Source organism: Alligator mississippiensis, chromosome 10, assembly GCF_030867095.1.
Source record: "Alligator mississippiensis isolate rAllMis1 chromosome 10, rAllMis1, whole genome shotgun sequence".
NCBI lineage: Eukaryota > Metazoa > Chordata > Crocodylia > Alligatoridae > Alligator > Alligator mississippiensis.
In genome coordinates, this window is record NC_081833.1 from 6088147 (window position 1) to 6114461 (window position 26315).

General features: G+C 45.6%; 2 protein-coding genes across 5 annotated transcripts in view; one reads left to right on the forward strand and one right to left on the reverse strand.

Moving 5' to 3' along the window:
* DNAH10 (dynein axonemal heavy chain 10) overlaps positions 1–1957 on the forward strand; it is a 79529-nt gene extending 77572 nt beyond the window's left edge. The window contains exons 77-79 of the mRNA XM_006263700.4: positions 222–402; positions 770–915; positions 1523–1957. Coding sequence (XP_006263762.4) covers positions 222–402; positions 770–915; positions 1523–1669 — 474 coding nt within the window. The 3' untranslated portion in view covers positions 1670–1957. The remainder of the gene's footprint in view (positions 1–221; positions 403–769; positions 916–1522) is intronic.
* A 413-nt stretch (positions 1958–2370) lies between these two features.
* On the reverse strand, positions 2371–25164 carry CCDC92 (coiled-coil domain containing 92). Of its 4 annotated transcripts, none has more exons than XM_019486719.2 (4): positions 25060–25164; positions 7898–8044; positions 6622–6663; positions 2371–5476 (listed from the first exon to the last, which is right to left on the reverse strand). In XM_019486719.2, exons 1-4 carry the CDS (start codon positions 25067–25069, stop codon positions 4701–4703), a joined length of 975 nt encoding a protein of 324 aa, XP_019342264.2. In that variant the 5' UTR covers positions 25070–25164; the 3' UTR covers positions 2371–4700. The 4 variants fall into 4 exon arrangements, with proteins under 4 accessions (XP_019342264.2, XP_019342265.1, XP_014454061.1 ...); XM_019486720.2 differs by lacking the exon at positions 25060–25164 and adding an exon at positions 23933–24035; XM_014598575.3 differs by lacking the exon at positions 25060–25164 and adding an exon at positions 23723–23780.
* Positions 25165–26315: the final 1151 nt, after the last annotated feature.

The window sequence follows — 26315 nt, forward strand, 5'->3', positions numbered from 1 at the left end:
TTTAATAGAAAGCTGATTGCAACTGACTCAGGCTGGTACAGGTGACAGCAGGTATCACTACCCCTAGCAGCACTGAATCCTTGCACAGGATGGGGTGACTGGCACTGAGCACCGGCAGCTCCTGTGTTGCATTGCTGGGGCTAGCAGGTGACTGCGTGGGCTCGTGGCCATCGCTGCTCAGCAGCTGTAGCTTTAAAGTGCTGTTTTGTCTGATTTTTCAGGTCACTGAGAGCGAACCAAATGTGATGTGGCTTGCCGGACTGCACATTCCAGAGTCTTATCTCACAGCCCTTGTACAAGCCACATGCAGGAAGAACAGCTGGCCACTGGATCGCTCCACTTTGTACACACACGTGACTAAGTACAGCACTGCTGAGGAGGTCACCGAGCGCCCTGGACAAGGTAGCACTTGGTTCAGGCACAGGTTGAGAAAGGCGACCCATAATGAACAGCCTGTAGAGGCCCATTAATAGTAAAAAGCATCAGGGTATTTTAAATGCTGCCTTCACAGGAGCAACTTGGTGGGTTTTTTGGTGTGCAGTAATGGTTCGGCAGAAGGAGCAATTACTCTTATACTTTGAGTCCCACACAAGCCAAGCCGGGGGGAGGGAGTAGTTACCATGTTCAAGGTCAGAACTGGGGATCCTGAGTTGTACTACAACCTTGTATTACCAAGGTCTGGCTGACAAAGAAGATACTTGCCTTAAACACAGGTGTTTTTTCCCATAGATGCTTTAGAGAAGCTGTTACCTTTTCTGTCTCTCTGCAGGATGTTTTGTTTCTGGTCTGTATCTGGAAGGAGCAGACTGGGACATTGAGAACAGCTGTCTCATCAAGAGCAAGCCCAAAGTCTTGGTGGTAGATTTGCCTATTCTAAAGATCATTCCTATTGAAGCTCATAGACTCAAGCTACAGGTATGACCATTCTGCTGATCGCAGGTGTTACAAGTTTTTTGTTACTATGAGATTGCTTTCCAGTCCCCTTTCTGTCTGCAGACACAGTGCACACAGGCATTTTAGTAGTATACTAACTGTTTTAAGGATGATTTCTAGTATGACATGTACGCTACATCATTATTCCTCCCTCAAGTAGTTGTCTCTACTAGTATCGATCAGCTTAAGCACCTTTTTTATCAGTAACTAACCCATATATCCTCAGCCAGTAAAATTATTATATGAAATAAAAATAAGGAACTGCTCAAAAGATGCTGGGCTTGCAGTACCCCCTCTTCCCCCCTGCAACAAAGTCCTTGGATGTTACAGATAAATTGTATTTCAGCTTTTTTTCTCTTACATCTTTGGGCTTTAGCATGGTAAATCCCAGTTTCTAAAGCCACTGGCTGCACTAAATATAAGGGTCCACTTCTGCAGACACTAAGCCCTGTTTAGGCTGATTATCCCTGGGCTTAATTTTATTGTATAGAGCAGAGCTACTTTCATGAGCAAAGGTTGTGCAGGGCCATGTCCTCCCTTGTACTTCAAACAATACCTGCCATGCTCATTTACTTTCCCTTTCTTTTAGAACACATTCCGGACCCCTGTGTACACAACTTCCATGAGAAGAAATGCCATGGGTGTTGGCTTAGTTTTTGAAGCAGACCTTTTCACCACAAAGCACATTTCCCACTGGGTGCTGCAAGGGATTTGTCTCACTTTGAATGCTGACTGACACCAGAAAACACCAACTGGAGGATTTTTCATGCACAGAATCCATTGCTGACACACGAAATCACTTCGTACCAAGAAGCGTCAGGTCAGTTTTCTGTAGCTCAGTGTGTCAGGGGAGTTCAAAAGAGTTGCTTTAAATAAGAGGACGGCTGACAGAGAGATTTTTTAAATTAAATATTTGCAGCAGTTTTTACTAAGCTGGAAGGCTTTAGCAGTACAAGGTGCATCTGACTTTGCTACTTCAACTCTGTTATCTATGTGTTTGAAAAAATAAAAGGGACATTAGCCATTTGTGTTTCCTTTTAGGTTTCAGTCTAAACCACTAGTTCTCAATGTTTTGATGGTCAAGGCACCCCCTCATTAGACTTGAGGTCCCCACCGAAAAGGCCAGCTCTTAAGTTTCGCTTGTTTTTGACCATATAAAAATAATGGAGAGGTTTTTTGTTGCAAAAAAGTCAGAAAGACCACAGCAGGGCAGAACGTTTTTCTTTAACAGTGGATTCTCTACTCTGGGTTGACCTTGGGAATTACGTTTGCACAACTAACAGTGCCTACCATGTGTGGCACCCTGTGACACCCTTGGAAGGATCTCACCCCAGGGTGCCATCGCACCCTGGTTGCAAATAATTGCTCTAAAGGAGTTGGGTTGATGCAGCAGGTGAAGTGGTAACGCACTCAAATGAAGCACACACACACATACTGTAAGGAACATTCATGATTGTAAGAAACTTGTTTTTAATTATCCAGTGCATCACTTCTAGTGTCTTTTTAAGAGACTTCTTCCATCAGAGAACAAACAATTGCGTTGTTCAGTCATACAGCAGGTTGCCACAAAAATATGGCGACAGTCCAAACCAATGCTGGTTAATGCAATACACTTTAAAATGGTAAAACATTAAAACCACACACCTTCTTTTAACCATTTTCCAAGGACGTGGGCCTTCTTCTTTTATAAAGAAATCCTAACATGAAACAACAGTGTATACTACCAAAACACAGTGCATGTGATTGACAGAAGATGCTGAGCAGGTTAACGCCAAAGGGATGGTGGACTGTCTTTGAAGAAGCAAGCCTTTGGGGGCTAGTCAAGATCAGTGTCTCACTAACTTGCGAGAATGCTGATACAGCCCCTGCACCCTGTGGGTATGCTCGAGTGTACATTTTAGCAGTGTCAAAACTAGCAAAAATGGCCTTTTTCGTGCTCAGGAAACTAATACTTATCCAAGACAGAGGAGACCAGCATCACACAGGGTGTTAATTGTGGAAAGAGGAGTAAAGGCAAGGCTGCAGTGCCATGGGGAACAACAGGCAGATAGGGATCTTTATCAGTGTGAAGTATTGCATTGCTGAAGGCACACTTATTTATATGTAAGAGCTGGGAGTCATTATTTTCCACTGGTTGTACTGCAATTGAGTAGACAGAGCAATACCACAAAGGGGGGGGTGAGAGCATACCTAACAGATCATGGTCCCTTTATGCTCTTCCCCAATAATCAAAGCGCAAATGCAGATATGAGCAAGCTGATTCCTTTTTCTGTGGGGGGCAAGCACACTGCTGGAGGATAGTCCCTTAGGCCAAGCCACATTCCCCTGCCCCTTGCCCTCCCACATAACAACAGAATGAGAAAAGGTAAGGCACAACACACGAGATTTCCCCACCTCCATAAAGTTTTTGGAGAACTAGGGCTGAGGGTTATGAAAGCCTAGCCAAGGAAGCCTGGCATCTGACATGGGGGTGGGAGGGAAGTCTGGGTTAAGCACTCCCAAGTTTACTGCCCAGCATCCCAGCTAAAACATTGTTTTTTAAATATTGAGGAGCTGATGCAAAAACACCACTTTAATTTTCATCTCTTGAAGTTCAGTTATTTCCCATTTTCTCCCTCCCTCAGTAGAAGCCACATATCCCTTGGTAGCTCTCGATAACCAACACACTTACAACTACCTGAAGCGTATGTTTGATAACAGGTGCTTTTCAGTCTGAATACCAGCGGCGCCTACACTGTAACATTGCCAGATAACTCCCAAGCTACCGTTTGGGCTTTGAAAACTTCCTTAACTGTCTCAGAATGCAGTGAGCCTAGGGGAATTTAGAAAACATAACTGAAATCATTCGAGTTCTGAAAGGGTTTTACATTTTGACATTGAACGTATTTTACACCTTGGTAAGCAGCTTTGAGATCCTTTTAAGGAAGGTGTGGTAAGTGCAAAGGATTCAGTAGTGTAGTAATATTTAAATAGTAGGCATCATTTCTAAATGCCAAAGCAGAGACGCTGGCTTTCCATTAGGACAGAGTTTGTACTCGCTCCACGAGGACTGTTAGCTAATAATTCTGATTCATGTTTTCTTCTCCAGTCTCCCAGAATAATAACTTGAAGTTGTTAAAGATAGTTTAAATATAGATGTAAACCAAAATAATGCAGAGTTAATCAAATAAAAGCTTGTTGGGACCCTGGCAGTTTTGGAGAAGAACGTCACAAAAAAAAGTAAATTTAGGATGTGATCAAGACCATGCGAGGAAGAGTTCTTTCTTAGGTCGTCTAATCATGTATATACATCTGCGTTTTTTTCAGTGCTGCCGTCACAGCGGCTCTGTCACAAAAGTTAGTGACTGTGTATGAAGTGCTACATACACACTACGGAGACTTCAAAGAAACATTGACATTTTAAAAGTTATCAGCCAATACATATTGCTGCAGGTTTATAATAAGTTAAGTTTATCTGTTTCTTGTTAATATTGATTAATAATGCAGACTGTAGCCTGTGCTTTTGTCCACATGTGCAGTTATAATAATGGAGTAGTACTTAGAAGCAAGCAGTCAGGTACACCTGATTTGGCCACAGCATTTATATACTTTGCAGTATGAACACAGTCATATTTGGGTTTATTAAGTATGATAATCTAATGACAGATCTGGAAAAAATTTGGCATGCATGGGGTATTAAAAGAAACTTTACTGCAGATGAGATTTATCCTATTTGATCACAGTGCAGAAATAGCAACAGAATAGAGCATCACATCACATTACTTTGCTTAAACAGTTCTGTCCGTCCCTGAGTGCTTTCTGACCACTTTACTTTCATTGACCTGATCCACTGCCAACGTCTCGACCTCTGGCTGAGGCTGGGATGGTGCAACGTGGTGAATTCTGTGCGCCACCCCAATGTGAGCCTTGTGCTGCTTCTCCCGGGCTGGACTGTGTGGCTCACCTGATGTACGTTCTGAAGCAATGGGTGGAATAACTAAAGGCCTTTCTTTGATTAGGTGTATCTCTGCAGTCTCCCTGGCCAGTAAAAATGGAGTAGGATCAGGCATAGCATCGACAGGCTCTCGTAACAGTAGCTTTCGGCCATCCGATCCTAATCTGTAGGCCTCTTCAAATTCTGGGTTGAGTGGTGTTGACAGACTCTTCTTCATTCTGCGTCGTGGAGTTTCAGGTAGCTTGTCTTTAGGAGGGGCTGGCTTGTAGCTGGACAACACCGGACTTCCAGATGGGGTGGCATCAGAAGTCCCACTTGAACTCATGAGCTTTTTCTTGGTTGCATGGAGCTGTGAAGTCAGATATGCAATAGTGCTTGCTCGCTGCTCTAGTTCACTTGACAACATATTTAGCTTATGGCTTTTCATTTTTAACTCTTCTAAATACTTCTTTTCTCTTTCTTTGATGGTGTTTTCCAGCACCATTATCATTGCATTTTTTTGTTCCAGTTCCTTTAAAAATTCATTATTTTCAGTCTCTTTGACTTTCAGCTGAGCTTCAAGTTCTTCACATTTCCTTCTGAGTTCATCACTTCTTGAGTTACCATTTCCTAGAAGAAAAGTAAACTTTTTCAAGATGATTATAGTCAGTTAGTAAAACTGAGAAATGCAGTTCCTTTCTTTACAGTTTACTCTCAGCACTGTAAGGAAGCCTAACTTCTGGAAATAACCTGGTCGCTTCATCGTTTAGACTCTAGAGGATAATACTTTTAAGACCCGTCCTGTTTCAAACTCAATTCATCATTTCAGGATAGGAAGGGGATGATAACGAGTGGAAATACAAACGGAGGAGATGCTTCAAGGAAACTTTTCAGCTTTGTACAGTAAATTTTATTGGTGCAGAATTCCAGCCCAATTGTCCCACCTGACCGTAATTTACCCGATGGGTTTGCTGGTTATAACCAAGACTCACACCCAGTCTCAGGTCTCTTCAAATGACACAAATAGGAAGCGGGGGGCACACCTAATATGAAAATCTTCCCTGGGGTTCAGAGCACTTTAACATGAGGACTTAAGCAGTTTTGTGTGTGCTGACCAGCAGAAACTTAGGCAATGATGAAAGTAAGCAGCTGAGAAAGGGTTTTGAGAAACGTAGTGACACTTAAGTTCCTTTATAAATGTAGCTCTTATTATTTAACATTTTACTGTATCCATCTGTAAAATGGGAACAGTAAGGTGCCTACACAAGGGGCTGATGGGGGCAGTCTAAGCTTTTGTACTCTGTACATCATCCCCAGGGAATATTATGCTCTTATACACCAGCAGCTGAAGCACAACACTTCCAAAAAGGCTGGAGGGTTTTCTTCAGCTGTGTAATGCAATTAGAGTATTAGTCAAGTTTCAGAAGAGTGTTTTATGGGAAGATGGAGACTATTTATAATCTCTGTGTTCTTGTGCAGAATACAGAGAAAGGATGGTCTGGTTGTTTAAGGAAAGGAGCAGGAATCAACAATTGTAGAGTCTATTCCTGGCTCTTCTATAGACTTCTTATGTGACCTTGAAAAAGAAACTGAGGGCAGGACTATTTTACACATACCCATATAATGAGACTGGCAAGAACTCTGAGATCTCTGGATGGAAGACATGATACAGAAATACTGTTATACACTTGCGTTGGAAGGAGAGTACAAACACATTTCAAAAGTTAGAAGTTACTCAAAGACAATAAAGGAACTGCATGCACTGTATTTCTTACCCGTCAGGTCTGAACTCTTTACAGTCAGCTCATAGGTTAAATCTGAAAAATAAAAAGACCACAAACATGTCTGACTTACTGTACATCAGCTGCTCTGCATTACTTGCCCACGTGTCATGTCTCCTTACCTCTCAGTACACGAGGGCTGAACTCAGACAACTTAGCCCTCAACAGAACAGTGCTAATGACAGGGCAACCCTTCACTGAATGTAGGCTAACATGGGCAGTTACCATAGATCAGCTCCTCTCTGGTAAATGCTTGCTCCCTTTTGACTGGCTGCAGTTTGTTCATTGCTTCATACCGTGGTAGTGTGGACTATCCTCTTCAAAAGAATGAAGGCCTATTCAGACAAAGTTTCATAGACTATATTGCAGAGAAAAATCCTGCATCCTGGGAATAAAGTTACTGAGACCTAACAGAGCCTCTCTGGTTAGTTTTTCTAGCATAACAATTCACATTGAATGAGTCAGAAATTCAAAAGAGGGAGCTGTGCCAGTACACAAGAAAAGGACTAGTCCCGATTGGCATAAAACCAAAGAGCAACTTCTACTTTTGCTAGACCCAAAAGCATAGGTATGCTGTACTACAAGTATGTTATAAGCCCTCCTATAGCACCACGTTCTATTCTTATCTGAAATACCAGAATAGAAGCTTGTAGATTTGAAGCAATGTCTAAGGATCCCCCGCAGATTACCAAGATGTCAATGAGCATGAAGAAGTATGAGACATCAGCTCACAAAAATCCAGACTGCATTTGTTTTAAATAACTGTACTTTGAATGTGCTAGTGCTGATGTGTGTGCTAAAACATGTAATGCACTGTAAGGCTTTAGAGTACAAGAGACAGTGCTTTATAGGGGGCTCAGTACCAAGAAGTAAAAGCATCTCCCCAAATGCTGTATCTGGTTAGAGGTGTCAGTTCTGGTCATTCTGGTGTTACTGAGCAGCCGCTCACTTTGCACTATGTCACTTGGCACTGGATTATAACTATGACATGGTACTTCAAGTGGCTTCAGGAACAAGGCGGCTTGGGAGTGAAGACACAAAGCTGAGCCACTGAGCAGGGAGACAGCCTGGCCTACGGGATGGAGTACGGGAGCTGAAGAGACCTGAACTAGTCCTAGATCTGCCCCCACCTGCAAGCTAACTGTGGAAAAGGCTCTGTGCCTTGGTTTTAACTTCTGTAAAATGGGGAGGAGGAGGCTGACTCCCGCATGGAGCATTCTGAGATGCCTGGGATAAGCTGGAGTGAGGCACTATAATGATCCTTGGTTACCTGTGCAGTGCTGCTGCAGGCGCCGGATCTCAGCATGCAAGCCTTTGAGCGTGTTGGCATGTTCCCGCTGCAGGAACAAAAGATTCTTCTGGGCACTGTGTAACTGGTTCTCCAAGTTTGACGCTGCCATCCTGTCATCCAGGTAACCTGTTATTAAACAGAACTGGCATTAGAGCACCCGATTACCTTGCAAACAGGCTAATTCTACCTGGGGGTGGTCAATCTGGAGGAACTCTGCAGATGCCAGAGAAGTGACATAGGCCCACAAACACATTTTTGGTTCAGAAAGCTGATCTGCTGGCAAGCATGTCCGCTGACTCCTCTGATGGAGCACGGATGGGAAAATTCATAGAAAGGCTGAGTGCATTCTAGGCAGCAGCCTAGAACGGGGGGTGAGGGGTCACGGGGTACTTGGTTGTTTGTAGTTAACACATTTATTGGATTAGCTCCAGACAGGCTTTACGCACTAATCCTTTTAGGAGATTAAGGTGGTGCTGAGAAAATGCAAGGCTGTCAAACCCCCTGCCCGCCTGGATTTTGATTCACCTCTTGGGACACACAAGATAAGTCCAGGTAGAGTGGGAGGGAACGGAGCACTGAAGGGCATTGCCAGCCGTACAAAACCAACCGTGTGTTTAGCGAGAGCCCAGAAGCTGCACAATCATCTGCCTTTCACTAGCAGTGACAGAACTTAGTCAGGAAGAAGAGCAAGTGGTTGCTAAGGGTGTAGGTGAACATAACAAGTGAAAGGCCTGGCTAGCTCAGTGAGGTCCTTGGGCAGGGCTGCAAGCCACTGGGTGAAGCCTCTGCTTTATCATCCCTGGCAACTGTACAGCTGTGGGTGGAGGGTTTTGTTTTTGTTTTTTTTTTTAAAGGTGATGGCTCCTGGGTACAAGAAGTAAAAGCCTCCCTGCCTCTAGCCTGAACCGATTTCTCCAGTACGCTTTGGCTGGGGAGGGGTGTGCATAACAGACATTAGCCAAGCGAGCACCTGGCAGCCTCCCAGACAAGCATGCAAGCCACCAGGCTGGAGGTCAGGGCTAGCTAGGCCTGCCCTACCTCTTCTCTTGCTACTGTGTCACTGTACCACCAGCTGTCATCTCCCAGTTCTTCCCCCTTAGCTAGGAGAGGAGCCCTCCTGCTGGCTTTCCCTCTCTTCTCCAGCCCCCTTGCATCACAACTCTGTGCTCTTCACAGAATATTTGCCAGGTACTGGACACAGATTCAAGAGGTGGTTATCTGTGGGTGACTGGGGTCAGGCAGAAGGCAGGGCAGGGTGGCACCCTGGAAACTCCCTGGTTCAGAGAGGCATAAGCTTTCACAGGCAGCAGCCTACTTCAGCAGTCCAGTCACAGCAAGTGATGAAATCAGTTGCTACTCAACAGCTTATGCCTCTGAATCAAATCATTTAGTCTCTAACGTGCCACCCTGCCCTGCTTTGGCTTGCTACAGGTTGTAATGGGCCCTTCTGTGCGTGCCCTGCTGTTTCTTTCTGGACCTTCAACTCTTTCAAATAAACATAAAAAAGCAGAGAGAAGAGCACCCACCACGAGCGCAGGCCTCAGAGCAGTGCTTTACAGTTACTGTGCCTCTAGTACGACTTGAGTTAGAGAGCGAGTCAGCATAAAAGTGCATGCACACGTGCATGTGACCCAAATTTGCTTTGTACTGTACACATCTAGGCAACGGGAACTCATGACAAAGAAAGCTGCTTATCAGCAGTGCTATACTGGAGTGCAATCAGGGAGAGTGGTCATCCAGCAATGCTTTCTTACCAGGAGAGTTGTTAGCTCTCCTGACAGTTAAGGGTACCTAATCTCCTGTTAAAAAAGAGCTTTTCAGACAGTCACAAGATCCTGAATTCATGACAGACCAACAGCACTAGAAAATATAATTGGGGGCGCTGGGCGGCGTGGAGTGCGCCCACCTGACTGCCTCTCCCTCCTGCAGGGCTGTCTGGTGCTGTGCATGTGGTGGTGGAGGAGTGCAGTGGGAGCTCTGGGAGAGGCGCTGCAGCACTGGTGGTGCTGGAACTGGCCCAATTTGGGAGGAGGGGAGCAGCCCTGTTAGCTCCGGCTTTCCGCTGCCTATGGTGGCAGGTCTTTGAGATTTTGCAGTAGAGGGCCCTTAGGGTATGGGGGAGTGTGCTCATGGCCCCATAAATGGAGGACATTTGGCAGAATTAGTGTCCTTTAGAAATCACCATTCTCCTCATCCTTGCATGCCTTCAGAAGCAATATAGTGTGTTAGAAGTCACCAAACAAGCAGCAGCAGACCATGCAGCTGCTCCTGCTGCTAGGTTCCCCCCCACCATAAGACAGACCCCACTCCCCTTTGGGAGGCTTCCCGCAGGGCAGAAACCCCTGCTATACTCTAGTATCCCCCACTTTTGCTGGGACAACAGCCTTCTGCTGCTGCCATCGAGGGTGTCACCTGCAAAGTTGACAAGTGTGCACTCAGTCCCATCCCCCAAATCATTAATGAGGCTATTAAACAGCACTGGACCTACGACAGTGCCGTGGGGAACACTCCCATCTCAGTTCCAAACTAGACACCAAGCCACTGATGACTACTCGGCAAACATGAAGATCTAACCAATTATGCATCTACTTTCTAGTTCTTTTATCTGGTCTGTACTTCCTTAGTGTAGTAATGAAAATGTCATGGGAGACAGTGTCAAAAGCCTTGCTGAAGTCAAAGTCAGTCACATCTACTGCTCTCCTCCCCATCCACAGAGGTCACTGTCACAGCAGGAAATCAAGCTGGCCAGGCATCATTTGCTCTTGATGAATCCATGCTGGCCAGTCCTGGTCACCGTGTTTTTCTCCAGGTCCTTAGATGACCTACTCTACAACCTTTCCTGGTACTGAGATTAGAGTGACTGGTCTGCAAGTCCCCCAGATCCCCCTTCTTCCCCTTTTAAAGATGGGCACTAGATTAGATTTACCCTTTTCCAGTCATCCAGAACCTAACCTGGTTGCAATGTCAAGTAACCCTGCCAGACTGATGGGTGTCTGAGCAGCTTTAGACAATAGCATTATGATAGTCTTTAGCCACATGACCACATAATATTTGTCCTCTGGGGTCCCTGCTTCATTCTGTGCACTGGGTAGGCGAACAAGGAGAAAATTCACAAGCAATATTCTTTTTACATAGACTCTTTCTGCTGTCAGCTGGAGGTTGCACTCCCCATGGAAACAGAAGCTGGACTGTCAAAAAGAGGCAAAGAGCTGTTGGAGAATCATTTTGCAGGGCAGTGGCAGCATGGAGCTGATATATACATGTAATATATATTACAATTGTTAAAATAGTACTGTAAATACCACTGCGCCAGGCTCTGCAGGATGGAGCAGCAAAGCAATCCATCAGATTGTCATCACAAGGACCCTAACAAATGATGCTGACACTGCTCTAGGCAAGAGACCACTTGACTGGATAAATAAGATACACTTGCATGCATGCCCTGGCATATATAGGATTTCAGTAAGACGGGATCAGTCCAGAGTCACAGCAATTTTCCTGGTGAGGGGGGTGGGGGAGATCTGCTTACAGATGCTGAGTTCCCACCATGCCATACTTTTTCATAGCCCATGGGACCCGATGATCGCTTTAAAATGGACTGTTCCATCATATTAGCGACCTTGGGGCACCATTCATTTTAAAGGCTGTCAATATTTCTGTTACGTTCTCTTTTTAAAATGATGTAGTTGTGTCTTGCAAAGCAGAGTTCAGACAGATAAAAGCTTTACTGAATCATCCGATTTCTTAAGTGTTTATTGCATCTCTTGACTGAATGCAACAGCCGACTGAAAACTGCATAGCAGGATTTTCAGCTATGGTAGACTTCCAGTGGCAGGTTCCAATTCGATTTGGAGAGATTAAAGGGTCTCCTGATTCGATTCAGATTCAGAGATTTGGCCACCGAATCGAATCAGTGACTGAAGCTTTACACAGCCCTAGTAAAAAGGTTTCTTCTAACACACTCAAAGTATTGTGTGAAAAAACAGCCTGTGGAGGATGTCCAAGAATCCTTTCCTATGACAGCAGCTAGTAATAGAAACTTTGTCCCTGTAGGTTAAGAACAAATGGAAAAGCTAATAGGAACAAGGAGCTTTAAGAGCCACAAAGCAGAAACAGAAGATGTGTTCAGAAATGCAGCCCAGTCTAAGATGGAAAACAAACGGCAGGCAGCCTGCCAGCCCCTCTTTGGGCCTGGACACCTTTGCTGCAGACAGTGTCACTGCATTACTCCAAACGAGGGGTTATTTTTAATCCACCTAGTTTACATGTTAAGATCACATGGAGATCAGCTCATCTGAAGGAAAAAATCTGAGGCAGACTAGTTTCCAGGCTGTCAGAAAATGCTGATTTCCATTGCCAGAAATTCACAGGCCAGGCCCACAGCATCCTCCCCCTCACAGGAGGGCAGAGTCAATCAGGGAAACATGGATTTGATAGAGCTTAAGTCAGGCAGCACCGCCTTCCCATCCTCTAAAGATGCACACTACTGTACAGCCCTTTCATGAGCTTCCCCACTCCTTGCTGCAGCATGAGGAGCAAACCTGGCTGGTGATGCAATGCCAGGCTGTCCCCTACACCTCCTCTAAAGAGAACAGAAGACGAAGGCTAATGGCAGAGGTAACGCTGGGTAAAGTATTGGTAGTATCACTTCCATTAACATTGCCATGTGCTAGTAGCACCGCACCACCTCTAGTACTTCCCTGCCTAGTTAACGCCAGCCCACAGCGGATGGAGACAATCCCATGGGGTTTGTGTAAATGGACTGTGCAGGTTCCAGAAAGGGCGGGCAAACAACCCTGCATGAGAGCAGAGAGAGGACTTTGTCTTGCAGCTGGCACTTGCCACAGAAAGATGCCGCAGCTATGAGAGCAGACAGCCGTCACCAGACATGTTTGCAGACTAGCAGAGCGTTCTAAACCAGTCGTCACTTGGTGACTTTGCGTAAAACTCAAAACCGAACAGCTGTAGGACTTCAGGAATCAGGATGAAATGGATCCCACGCCAGACAGGTGGCACTAACATAAAACAGATACTTACCTTTTTTAAATTCTATTGCTTTTATGGTGCAGGAGTGCCATTGCATCCTAACCCAGATGGCCTTTCCTAGAGCAAAGTGGGAAGCAAGGAGGGGAGAACTAGAAAACAAACACAACTCAAAAAAGTTTTAAATAGCTTTTCAGGTGCTACTCGCTTCATATAGAGAAGAGACCGAACCAAACACGTTCACAACTCATCTGGGAAAAGAATACAGGTGTTCTCAGCTGGCCACCTAAGACAAGTCAGTTAAACAAAGAGCACACATTATTTTCTTTCTGATTTGTCAGGAAACCACATTGTGTTCTTAGCTATTAAACTAAAGAATGAACTGGACACAAAAGCTCCCTGAAATATACTGCTAAGAATAGTAATCCCAAAGCTTCTGAAAACAATTTTTCGAAACAACAGTGATATGAGCATAAGAAAGCCAGATTTACTCTACACTTTACCCTGATAGCTAAGATCTTTGATACTGATTCACACTGTCTGTGTTAAGTTTTCTAAGCCAAAATAATTTAAGACTACAAAATACGTTTATAAGCATTTCCCATACCCTTCTCTAGGAGGATTGTAAGCATGGATTTAACTAGGGGGAAAAAGAGGGAGGAGAACAGACAGTTTGGGCGTGAGACCAGAGAACGCTGCAGCTCAAGACGTGATCCTGAAAAAGACAGACTTCAAGCCGGCACGACTGCTTTTTAAAAAGGTATATGCTCCGTACAGAAAAACAGGTGACATTTCTCTCGCGAGCACAGAATGCTCTTTAATACTTCAGCTATTTGTTCTGTCAATAAGGTTTTATTCTTTACTTTGCTGGAGGCCATTTGTGATTTTGGAACTGTTTATTGTATTACAAATACTGCTGAACATGATAATGCAGCCATTATTGCTTTTAATGAGGACATACTTTTGGTCAATAAGGCAGACTAATCCAGCATTTTTTACTGACAGTCCCATCATTGCTGCACCGAGAGAACCGGCTCTTGTTGCACTTTAATTTCAGAACATGACTAACAACTGCTAATGGCTTTAAAGGAAAAAACAATGCCTGAGTAGAGTTCACCCTAAGGAAAGCAGGCATCGTGTGTTTAAACATTTTGACTGGATTCTGCATGTCCAAAGGAGTTACTTTCATTTTAAAGATGGTATAAGTGATGGCAAGGCTGGACTCACTGGGCTCTTCCCTCTGCAGTGCTGTAAAAGCAACTCAAAGTTAGGAAGAGTGTGATCCTCCCTTGCATGTGCATTAGGGAACTCTACTTACTTGGCCAAGAGATGGGGGAGACACTTTAGGGGCAAAACTAGGCAACTATGGAGGTGAGCGCAGATACACACACAGGACAGTGACATTTTGGAGCACTTCAGCTGCCTTCCTGAAGATACATTTATGTACACACATTGGTAGAAGCTTCACATCTCCCACCTCCTGCAGGACAGAGGAGTCACTATTTTGCTTCAACAGGAACTCAGTGCTATTCAACGGGATGCACCCAGGTGGAAAAGTTCAGGACTGCAAACCCCAAATGAGGGAGCAGAACATCCTCTAAAATACTTCCCATCTCCTCTTAAAGCGCATCAAGATAAATGATGAAGAAAGCACTATATCAATGCACAATGAAAACAAATGGCAGCATCCTGCCAATACACCCATGGCTAACGGAAACACATGGTCCTTAAAAATATTGTAGTTAACTTTAAACATCATGATTCAGACTACTGCGTGTACAGTGATTCCTTTTGGAGGCTTAAAGAGACACTGCCAATTTAAAGGCCACACATCTTCATGAAAATTGTTTAAATCACAGTCCAGCAGTCTAACACCATAAACTGCCTGTGAAAGCTGAGGAAATTCAAACCTCTCCAGCTTGCTCGCTTGATGCCCTGGATAACACTCTGCGCCTAGCCAGTTTCACGGTTTGAGGACAGTCGATTTCCTTGTTTGGGCGCCTTTCAAAACAGAACCAAAGCAACCGCTGCCAACGCGTCAGAGCAGCAATCCTTGCTGCTTCGGGATTGCAGTGCAGTACCTTGTACCTGATGGTATGAACGGCTGTCAAGAGGGAGGCTCAGAAGAAAGGGGGTGAGAGGAGGGGCGGTTCATCATGGGGGACCATGAATCCACAGATATCCATCCAGAATGATTAAGGGTCTAGCCCTTCAAGATCTCATAGACATTAGAGCTGGAAGGGATCTTGCAAGATCATTGGGTCCAGCCACCTGCTCAAGGGGCAGGAAGTCAGCTAGGGTCAGATCACTCTAGCAAGATAAGCATCCAAGCATTTCTTAACGGTATCTAGAGTAAGTGCTTGCACCACTTCTGGGGGGAGTCTATTCCAGACTCTGGAGACTCAGACGGTAAAGACGTTTTTCCTTATATCCAGTCTAAAAGAGTCTACCAGCAGTTTGCGACCATTAGACCTCATCTTCCCTTTGGGTGCCCTGGTGAACAGACGTTCTTTCAGTTCCTGGTGCACCCCCTTATATACTTACAGGCTGCCACCAAAGCACCCTTAAGCCTTCGCTTCTCCAGGCTGAAGAGTCCCAAGGCTCTCAGCCTGTTCTCATAAGCCCTGTTCTCTTGACCTCTAATCATGCACGTGGCCCTCCTTTGGACTCTCAAGCTTTGCCACGTCCTTTTTAAAAAGTGTGGAGCCCAGAATTGGATGCAGTACTCCAGCTGCGCTCTCACCGACGCCGAGTAAAGTGGGAGGATGAGTTCCTGGGTCTTGCTTGAAAAGACTACTTCACATGAGTAGCAAAGCCAGAAGGACAAATCAGACAGAGCAGGCAACCATCCCGTGGTGCATTACCAACAGACAGAGAGACCCAGCAGTACAAAGCAACCTTTTGTTCCAGGTACCACAAGCCAGCGAATGCACTTTTATATCTGCAGCAAACAAGACGAGCTTTCCTGCTATGCTCACGTATGACCCTTCCCTTGTGGAGGGGTTTTGTTTTTCACTATCTAGCCACCCATTCCTGCCCTCCCCCTCTACCCCAACACTCCTTAAAGCAAAGTGGTAAGAATTAAGCTGGGCAGTCACAAGTCGAACACTACCCATTAAAACAATTAACAGGAAAGCTAAACAAGTGCTATTTGTTTCCAGTTTTCACACTGGCACTTGCTTGAGGAACATGCTCATGAACAGTACGTGCTTTTCATCTAGGGAAAAAAAAATCTTGTATTCCACTCTCCAACAATGAGGTTTTCGATATGGTAGTCTCAAAGGGCAGAGAAGTAAGTATCTAGCTACAGCAAGAAATGCTGAACCAGACCCCAAATCTGCCTGTAAAAATTAAAGTATTAAAAAATGGATTATTCGCTTCTGTTGGATACCTCCTTAAGGAGAACAGGTAGAGGTAACTAAATGGCATTCTTTCAGGTGTACTCCTTCACTGATGGTTACGTACATCTATTTAGACCCTCTCCTCTTCCAGTACGAGGGGGAGAGTTTTCACTTGCATTTACAATACTTTTTCACCCACCTCAAGAAGGGACCGTTTAACTGGCTCCTTCCAGTGGCAGAGACAGAATTAACCACCCAAATTAACTGTATTAAGCAAAATGAGAACTCAGTCCAGCAAGTCAAAAGCAGAGATATTCGGCAGCTTGTAGAGGGCAAATTCCACAGTTGAGGCCTGCTGGTAGAGAATGCCTCACACTAGTGCTGCCTTAACCTCAAATTGTTATTTTTTTCCTTTAGGAAAAGACTGTTAAACCAAATGAAAGAAAGTAAAACTGAGGGGAGTTGCCAAAGAGCAGGAGAGACGGGCATTCATGCCAAGCAATGGTGCAAATTCTACAGTTGAATCTTGCTTCACAAATGATAGAGGCAGGGGGGTGAAGGGAGGGCAGGTACTTTCTGATCCGAACTCTTTCCCAGCTCTTCAGAATATTTCTGGGACAGCCAGCAGCATTTTCGGGTGGTATATTGGGCTCCTGTGCACAAAGTGGAATGCCTGCCTACTGCATCCCGAGTGAGATAAGAAAAGAGAAATGTTGATCTGGAATTCGAGACAGGCTATTAAGACAGCGCTGGAACAAAGCCTAACTAGCCATGCCCATAATGTTTTATTCTTGTCAGCAGAAATCAGTTAAACAACAACAGAGCCGTCTCCTTCCAGATGGCACTTGCTCCATCCATCTCCCAGTCTCCTACTTCAATGCCTCACAGTCACGCAGCGATATCTTACGCTGGAACACAATGCTTATACCAGGCAGACAATTATTTTCCTCTTAGCTGACAGCGAACCGCTGCCCAATCAAAAGAGACCAGAAGCAACCAGAGTCACGTCCCGTGTTTCGTAGCAAATCCAGTGCTAGTAAGTCATCAAGAGAGAGGGATCACAGAATCTCTGTTGAAGACTCTTCCAAATTTCCATTCAATTCCCATTTCAAAAGGCAACAAATATCTTCCTGTCATCGAACTGACTTTGTATTACTGAGAGTTTAACATGGTTCAATTGATTAAATATGATGTGACACACACTTGCTCTTGCTCTCACATCTCCGTGTAGAACCCTGAACTTTGACTAGGCCCAACACGGTCTCCTGCTGAATGTGTCAGTGTTTCCCCTTCCTTCAGAGCTGCTACAAAACATATTAGATACTCCCTGTTAAGCTAACACTTCTTTCCCTTCTCATACCCTGCATGCGATTGAGATACAACTGTAGGTGTATCTGTATGCCACCAATGATTTGTCAGCCATGGACTCTCATTTCTCAAGGCCTTGTCCTTTAATGACAAATTATAGTCTCTTGAAAGAGGGAAAGAGAACAGAAAGAAAACAGATGCGTTATGATCCTTTTCCCTGCCTGCAAATGATTGTTTTGCATCTTAAATGTTAAGGAACTGCTATTTCTACCACTTTTTCCTTGCAATTCCCCTCCCCACCCCTATTTTCCAGACAGAGACTTCTACAGTCTCTCTTCAGCTGACCTCTGAATGTCCCTGAGACAGTACAGGTTTTAACATCACTGCCAAGTTATTTTTGGTTACTGTGACAGTAACCAGCACATCAGCAGGAAGAATAATTAAAAGGAGGCAGTCTCGGGGACAATTATTTAATGTTTCTAGATGCTCAAAAAGTGAGGGGAAAATGAGCAACCTGGTACTTTGTCCACACAACGCATCAGCTTCATATAAATCTGACACAATTTACCTTAAACCGTGATGACTCTAAAGACTGATTCAAATAGAGTCTATGAAATCACAGAGTCATAGAACCAGAAGGAACCTGTAAGACCATCAAGACTGGCCCCTTGCCACGGGCAGGAAGTTATTGGGCTCATTCTTGAAACTGTCAGGCCCAAAAACACCACTAAAATCAGACTGGAAGTGATGCAAGCAGTCAGAAAAAACGAGAACACTTTAGCACGTACGTCCAGCACTCACCAATACCGGACTGCCCCACAGAGAACCCAATCGGGAATGCTAGAGATGGGTCACAGTCTGCGTCCACACAGGCGTGCAGACCATGGCCATCACTGTGGCACCCAGTAACCTGGGCATACGGCTAGTCAGGGGGAAAAAGTTCACTTCAGTCAGGCTTCGTTTCAAAGCCTTAAGAACAGATCCAATTTGGGGGGGGAGGATGTCAGCGCTTTGGTGAAGCTGATTTCCTTTACAAAGGTTTGAGAGATGAATAATTTCTACACTTTCTCCATGAAAAACAGAGCCATTTTTGATACACTAATAATGATAAAGTTTCAGTTTAATTCTACTTAGGAGTTTCAAGTGAGTTTTTTCCTCCTCTTTCAGCACCAGAGCCATTCCCTGGAAGTGTCATATCCTTCAAGATTTCTTTGTTATTCCAGTGCAATGTTTAGCAAAGCTATAGAAAAGCAACAGAAAGGGAGAGCTTTGCTTTCTGGGCTGACTGCAGTTCAGTCTGTCCAGCATTTCAGCAGGCTAGCTTACGTTACTCTACTGTAGGCAATTCATGTAGGCAAAGGAATGGAAGAGGGGGGGTACTCAATACCACCTACAGCCTAAATCCAAGAGTGTTAGTGGGCAAGTTTGTAAAAATGGGCTTCCTCCTACTTCTGTTGAAGTCAACAGAACTCCCACTGACTTCAGTTAAAGCACAATTTAGCCTCATGTTATTTAGAAGACAATTCTTCCCCTCACAAGAACATATTGGGCGCATCTGCACATGCATTAAGGCACTTTTCCTAATGCGTATTAGATTTAGTATCTCTAACATGAGGTACTAAATAAACGCGCATTAGGTTCCTTAATGAGCAGTAACAAATGCATGCAGTTTTTAAGTGATGCTTAATGCTCAGTAGCCTATTTTACTGTGAATTAGCATAACACCACAGATTTTTACGTGATGCCTTAATGTGCAGTAAAATAGGCTACTGTGCATTAAAGTGCATGTGTAGACATGCCCATGGAGTGTACAGAAGTACATGGGTTTGCAAGCCACATGCCATTAAAAGTGAAAGAGCAAGAGAGAAAGCTCCAAGGCTTTTCATTGACAGCAGTGCCTCATTAAGTCCTTTCCATATTATTTTAAACAGAGCTCCTGGTGTTGGTGCTGTAGGAAACACAAGAGGAAAAAGGATCTGTCGTCATCTCTGGAATGCCCTGATTCTGGACACTTGATTTTTTTTTAATCTCAGTGCTTCGTTAAGACTAGTTTTGCCTTTACTTTTCCCTGAACTTGGATATTGTGTTCCTTGGATAAATAGGCCTACCCCTACACCAACAGGCAAACACACTGGACCTGTGCAGCACTTCAACCTAAACTACAGGCCTGATTGCCTTCAACCACTGTACTCGCACACGCTGAGCAATAGTTTACTCTCAGCAGTAGAGCACAGATCTCAAGATACAGCCACTCTCTGGATTACAATGATGTTTCAGGCGAAAAAGCAGGAATTCAGTCATTCCTACGTTCAGCTCCTTTGTGATACTTTCCAGGGAAGTCCTATAACATACGTGCAGTATTTTGGCACTACAAACATGAATGGGAAGTATTTTACTGCTCTCATTTTCTTGTTAAACTGTTTCATAGCTGGAGACGGGACTGTTCTAGAGTAATGACTTCCAATGACAGGCTAATGCATCAATGTTTGTATCTTCATTCGTTCTGTTCAAAACAAGGGTTTAAAAGCAAAGGATGCAGAGGACAAACAGTGGGGATTTTATCATTCTGCTGCTGTTCCTTGCTTAATTGTATTTTTTAAATAAAAGCGTTATTAACAAATGAGCAAACGTAAGTAGTCATCAGCGTAGCCATATGCCATTACAGCTCTACTCCCCTTACTAACTCCAAGCATAGTCACTGAATATCCCTGGTCTATGTAGTCCTGGAGATCTACTAGACTAAGTACTTGTAAAAAGCATACAGAACGAGATCCAGGAGCATACACTTGCACTTCTGATCGAGTAGGATCAGGTTTATAAGAGAAGAGAGCAAAATTAAATCAAGTTCTCAGACAGATGCTCCCTCTGAGCATCTGATCTCTACCGCAAAGGCAGCACATCTTAAACTAGAATACAGTAGCTCCTGTAAAGTTATTCCCAAGCTCTATTACCCCCAAAACAGACATCACAGTATTACTGAAGGGACATCATTTTTTGGCACTTTTTATGTTTCAGGGCTTTTAACAGCTTTGGCCTTGAACTCCAGCTTTCAGCCTTTTGAATAATTGAAGTCACAGACAAAAACAATGTACTCTTTTAGGATTTCAATTATATGCAACAAGATTTTCCATCTTTAGAGCTGCAGGAAGCTGCCCCACTACCTGTCAGCAAGCATCTGACAACATTTCAAACTCAAGCATTTTCTTTGGCTTTTAAAAAGCACAGAGCATGTCAGTTCTCACCATAGACATTCATTTTGTTTTCTGGCCTACCTTGCAAATATTGTGTCTTCTGAATAAGTTGTGTCCAGAGACAGGATGTTTGGCTTTAGATTAGATCAGCTATTGCAGAAACAAGATAACTGCAGATACACTGAAGGCAAGGGAGTCTACCTTGGGAATGAATAATGAGCAATGTGAAAGCAAAACGTATCCTGCTTGTGTCACTTGTCTGCCCCTTTGTTAGCTAAAATCCATATTTAGTGCTAGCAGACAGCTGTCAGGACCATAGGGCTCTCTGTTCCATTACTAATCTACCATCTTAAAGGCTTATTTCTTACCTCAGCTAACTCAGAATCATAAATGAGGGTGGGAGGGGACCTCAGGAGGTCACTTAGTCCAACCCCCTGCTCAAAGCAGGACCAACCCCAACTAAATCATCCTAGCAAAGCTTTGTCAAGCTGGGTCTTAAACACCTCCAAGGATGGAGCTTCCACCACCTCTCCGGGTAACCTGTTCCAGTGCTTTACTACCCTCCTAGGAAGAAAGTGCTTCTTAATATCTAACTTCGACTTCCCTTGCTGCAACTTGAGCCCATTGCTCTTTGTTCTGTCATCTGCCCCGCTGAGAACAGCCCAGCTCCATCCTCTTTGCAACCCCCCTGCAGGGAGTTGAAGGCTGCTATTAAATCCCCTCAGTCTTCTCTTCCCCAGACTGAATAAGCCCAATTCCCTCAGCCTCTCCTCATCAGTCATGTTTCCTAGCCCCTGAATCATTTTCGTTGCTGTCTGCTGGACTCTCTCCAATTTGTCCACATCCTTTCTGTAGTGCCCAAAACTGGACACAGTACTGCAGATGTCCAGGGGAATAACTTGATGGGAGTTTTACAATCAACTTCACTAAATGAGAGATGATGTCCCAAATACAATTAAAGGTATGGAGTAAACTCCTTTACAATATGTTCTTATATAGCTGTCTTTTCTTAGCATAATAGTACTAATATAATGTAACATAATATAGCATAATATAACATATACACAATGACTTTGAAGTGCCTAACCCAGGCTCAGTATCACATAATCAACCGACTTCTCCAGCTAGCCAAGGCACATTAATATTGAAAGTATCATCCCTACAAGGTAATTTTTGGAGACAAGGGTCACGTATAGATGCTGATGATTACTAACTGCTGTACTGATGCATTGCTCCCTCCTCTTGCCGGGGAGGGGAACAGTTTTAATACCATGCAGTAACCAATGCCTCGGCATCTGTAGTCAGCTGTGGGTTCATTAGAGAGGAGTGCAGGTTCCTGCAAATGGAGGCAAAGCCGCTCCGAGAGCCTGACATTGGATGCAAGAGCAAAATAGCAGAACAAAAAAAATTCAAGAGAAGCAAATAAATCATTCACCTGATTTTGCTCTTTAGAATATTATGCCAGATGAAGACACAAGACACGATCAGACGACAGCTCAGATGGCATCCTCCAGATGCAAAGGAAATCAATGGAGTCCTGATTCTGCAGCCTGAATGATAAGATTTCTTCTCCAAACAAAGGGCAGCCTCCCCACTTTAACTCCACCCATGCTCTGAGGCTGCATCATTCAGCACCACCGTTTTCAACGACATTGCCAGAGCTGCTGCACTTCGTAGTCTAACGATATTGCTTGTGCTCGTCGTATTCGCTTATCATAATACGTTCCCAGCACCTAAAGCAGGGCAGAGTCTACAAAAGGTGTCTAATGTTTGCAAGACACCTATGTGCTTATGCGATGCAGTAAGAATAATGATGTGGAACAAGCACCTTTTTGTACGTTGCAGTAAAACAGACATAGCAAGCTTAAATATGACAGCCAGACCTCAATTACTTCAGCTCCTCTAAAACTTCCCTCCCAGACCCAGCTCCTTCCTTCTTCTCAGACCTCCAACCGCCCCCTTCAACTCCTAAATCCGGCTTAACTTCACCGATGGGAAATCAGAGAGTCTCCGACCTGGCGATGCCAGAACGGTCCCTTAAAGCGTCAACATTAAGCTGCCGGGTCACTGATCTTACAGCGAGATATCATATACCGAAAACGCCACCATGTGTCATTGACAAGCGAATCGACAGCGTCACTTTTTCAAACAGATTCAGGAAGACGAACGTGTCCGAACTTTACCCACCCCCGCGAACAAACACGGAGCTACTAAATCGTCTCACGTTCGTGATGCAAAATGAAACGTCCTTCAACGTTCTGTATTATCCACATGTATACACACGCCTGTCCATGCACACGCACACGCGCGTGTCGGGCGCGTACAACAGCAATGTCGACGTGGGGCAAACAACCCCGACGTACCGTCTGACAGCTGCCTTCAAAATTTCCCAGGGGCCGTTTGCCGCCAGCTTTCCCAAGTCCGGAGAAAGCAAGCGAGCCAGCGGCAAACGGCAGCATGCGAGGCAGGTCGACCGGCTCGCAGCGGCCGAAGCCCCCAGACCCCCGCGGTCCCGCGACCCGCCCCGCGCAGCGCAGGGACCACGGGCTGGGCCCGATGGCGCCACAGAAACCCGCATGATCGGGGGGGCTAAAACGGGAGTATTTGGGGGGGCTGACCCCCAGTTTGGGGGGGGGGGCTAACCCCTCAGCTATTGTGGATTGAAGCGGCAAGATTTTGGGGCCTAAACCCCCAGGATTTTAGGGGCTAGCCCCTCCCCCCCGTTTTCGTGGGTTGAAGCTGCAGTATTTTGGGGCTAAAACCACAGTTTGGGGGCTAAAAGCACTGTGTTTTGGTGCTAAAATTGGAGTATTTCAGAGGCTAACCCCCCAGGTTTTGTGGGTTGAAGCCACAGTATTTTGGGAGCTTAAACTGCGGTATTTTGGGGTTAAAACCACAGTTTTGGGGGCGAAAATGGCACTATTTTGATGCAAAAATAGGAGTGTGTGGGGGGCGAACCCCCCAGTATTTGAGGGCCCAACCTTTACGGGCTGGGGGCCGAGCCCAGGTCTCCCGCGGCCGCCCCAGCAGCGAGGAGCAATTTCAGGCCCGGCGGCGGCGGCAGCTGTCCACCTCCCCTCCCCTCCCCTCCTGCGGAGTGGGGCCGGGGCCGGGGCCGGGGCCGGGGCCGGGTGGTGCCGGGAAGCCCCCGCCCTTGGCCCCCGCAGTGCGGAGCCACCCCCACCACTCACCGTGCCCGGGCCGGGCGGGCGGCGGCAGCGGCGGCGCAGGCGCAGAGCGCAGGTGCGGCGGCAGCCACCGCAGCGGCGTTGCCGTGGCGACGAGGTCACCAGCTGCGCCGCGCGCCCGGCCCCGCCCTGCGGCCGTTGGGGGCGGGGCCTGCGCGGCGCCCCACCCTGCCCTTCCCCGGTCACGTGCTCTGCCACAGGGCGGGCTGGGCCCACGTGGGAGACGGGGCTGTCCCGCGACAGCAGCCCGGCGCGCGGCGCTGTGCTGGCGGCCCCTCCGCTCCCTGGGCGCCGCTCTCGCTTGCAGCGCGTCGTGTAACGTGCGGTGCCACGCATGTAATGTGCAGTGTGTCACGTAATGTGCAGTGTCAGTATGTACGGTGCAGCGCATCATGTAACATGCGGTGCCCTGTATGTAACGTGCAGTGCACCACGTGTAATGCGCCGTGACTGATGTATGTGATGGGCAGCGCGTCATGTAACATGCTGCGCGTCATGCATGTAACAGCATGTCATGTATGTAACACGTGGCAGGGACCTACAGCCAGCAGCGCCGCCCAACTAACGAGAGCCTGGTTATAGATCACAGAAGATGAGGGTGGAAGGGGCCTCGGGGGTCACATCTAGCCCGGCCCCCTGCTCAACACAGGACCAGCTCCAGCTCCATCATCCCAGCCAAGGCTTTGTCTGTCCCGGTCTTGAAAACCTCCAAGGATGGAGACCGCACCACCTCTGTGGGCAGCCTGTTCCAGTGTTTTATGACCCTCCTCGTGAGAAAGTTTTCCCTAATATCTAACCTAAACCCCCGTGGTTCTGGGACGCAGGGTTCGGAGCCGCAGGTCGGATTTGTCACGTAACATCACTAGCGCTTTGTTACCAGCGATCATTTTGTAACACACAAGATATTAAACCCAGCATAAGGCAACTCAGTGGTGGTCCCCATTAGCATGACTGAAGAGGAATTCATGGGAAGGAAGTGGCTGCCTATTAACCCATGAACTTGACCTGCTCGCGTTGGGTGGAAGCCCACACCCTCTGTGCTTATAAAAAGGAGAGGAAACGTTTGAGCCCGATTGCCTGGAAGGAAACATTTGGACGGAAAAACATGAATGAAAATGAGGAGTTCTTACCTGGATGCATTTCCGCGATCCTCAAAGAGGATGTCTCTCGTTACAAGCCCATCCAAAGTCAACGATGATTTGAAGACTGCGCTTAGAAATAAAAAAAACTCACCTAGAAACAAGCGGAGAAAGAAGGAAATACATAGAACTAGCAATATATCTTGATACGAATGATAAGCTACGGAGCGCATATAACATTGATAAAGGAAGCTAAATATAGGACAGATGTTTTTCCCTGATAGTAGAGGCAAGTAAAGAAAGGGGATTTCTAAGGAATATTTGGAATTAAAGTAGCGGTCTTGGTCCACTACTCGTGGAGATGAGCATATTGTTGTTCATTTTTCAGAAAAGATAGAGGTATTGACCCAATGCTCTGCTGTGTTTGGGAAGAAGCAGGCTGATGTACCATTCCACACACAAGTGATGAAATATTTTCCAGCACAATAGTAACTGAGACGGGTGGTAGGCGACATCGAGTTGGGATACATATTTTGAAATCAGCAGGGCAAGAGGCATTGTAACCATGAATCTTCAAAGAGTTTGGGAGGAGATCTCTGTCACACCAACGGTAGTTTTTAACGAATCCTACAGTACAGCGTATCCCAGAAGACTGGCATGGCGCTAATGTCGAACAGGCATTCAATAAGGGCAAAGGGGTGTCTCAGCCTGACATCAATCCCTGACAAAGTTATAGTGAACTTGAGGCAGGAGTCGGCTGAGAGCACGTGGGAACATAACGCCAGTCAACACGGTTTTACGGGAAACTCATCTCATCGAAGAAACCCGGTTTCATTCTTCGATGAGACGTTTGGTTGATGAAAGTAAGAGTATAAATGTACAGTACTTTGGCTTTTGTAAGCCATTGGTAGCAAGTACTTAAAAACTAGCTTTATACAATATCTGTGACAGGTAAATGCTAGCAGACCTTGCTGTGTTACTGACTCTGCTTTGCCTAAAAGGGAGCTGGTTATTGTATGTCAGACACATTTGGTCGTGGTGATCCCCATGTCTCGCACCTCTGTATCGGTTCCTGCAACTCTTTTCCTGTCCTGGAACAATGCTGACATGCCCTGATACAATTCTACCTAATGCAAAATGCATCCACCCATATAAGTGACCCTGGCTGTTCCCAACACAGCAGCACAGCACTGAACTTCTGCACTGAAGCACCTTGTTTGGTAATAGCATTTATTGGATTAATGATATAGCTGGCAGAGATGTTAGACGAGCTTTTGGGGCTTCCTGAAATGCCCTGTCTCAGGTCT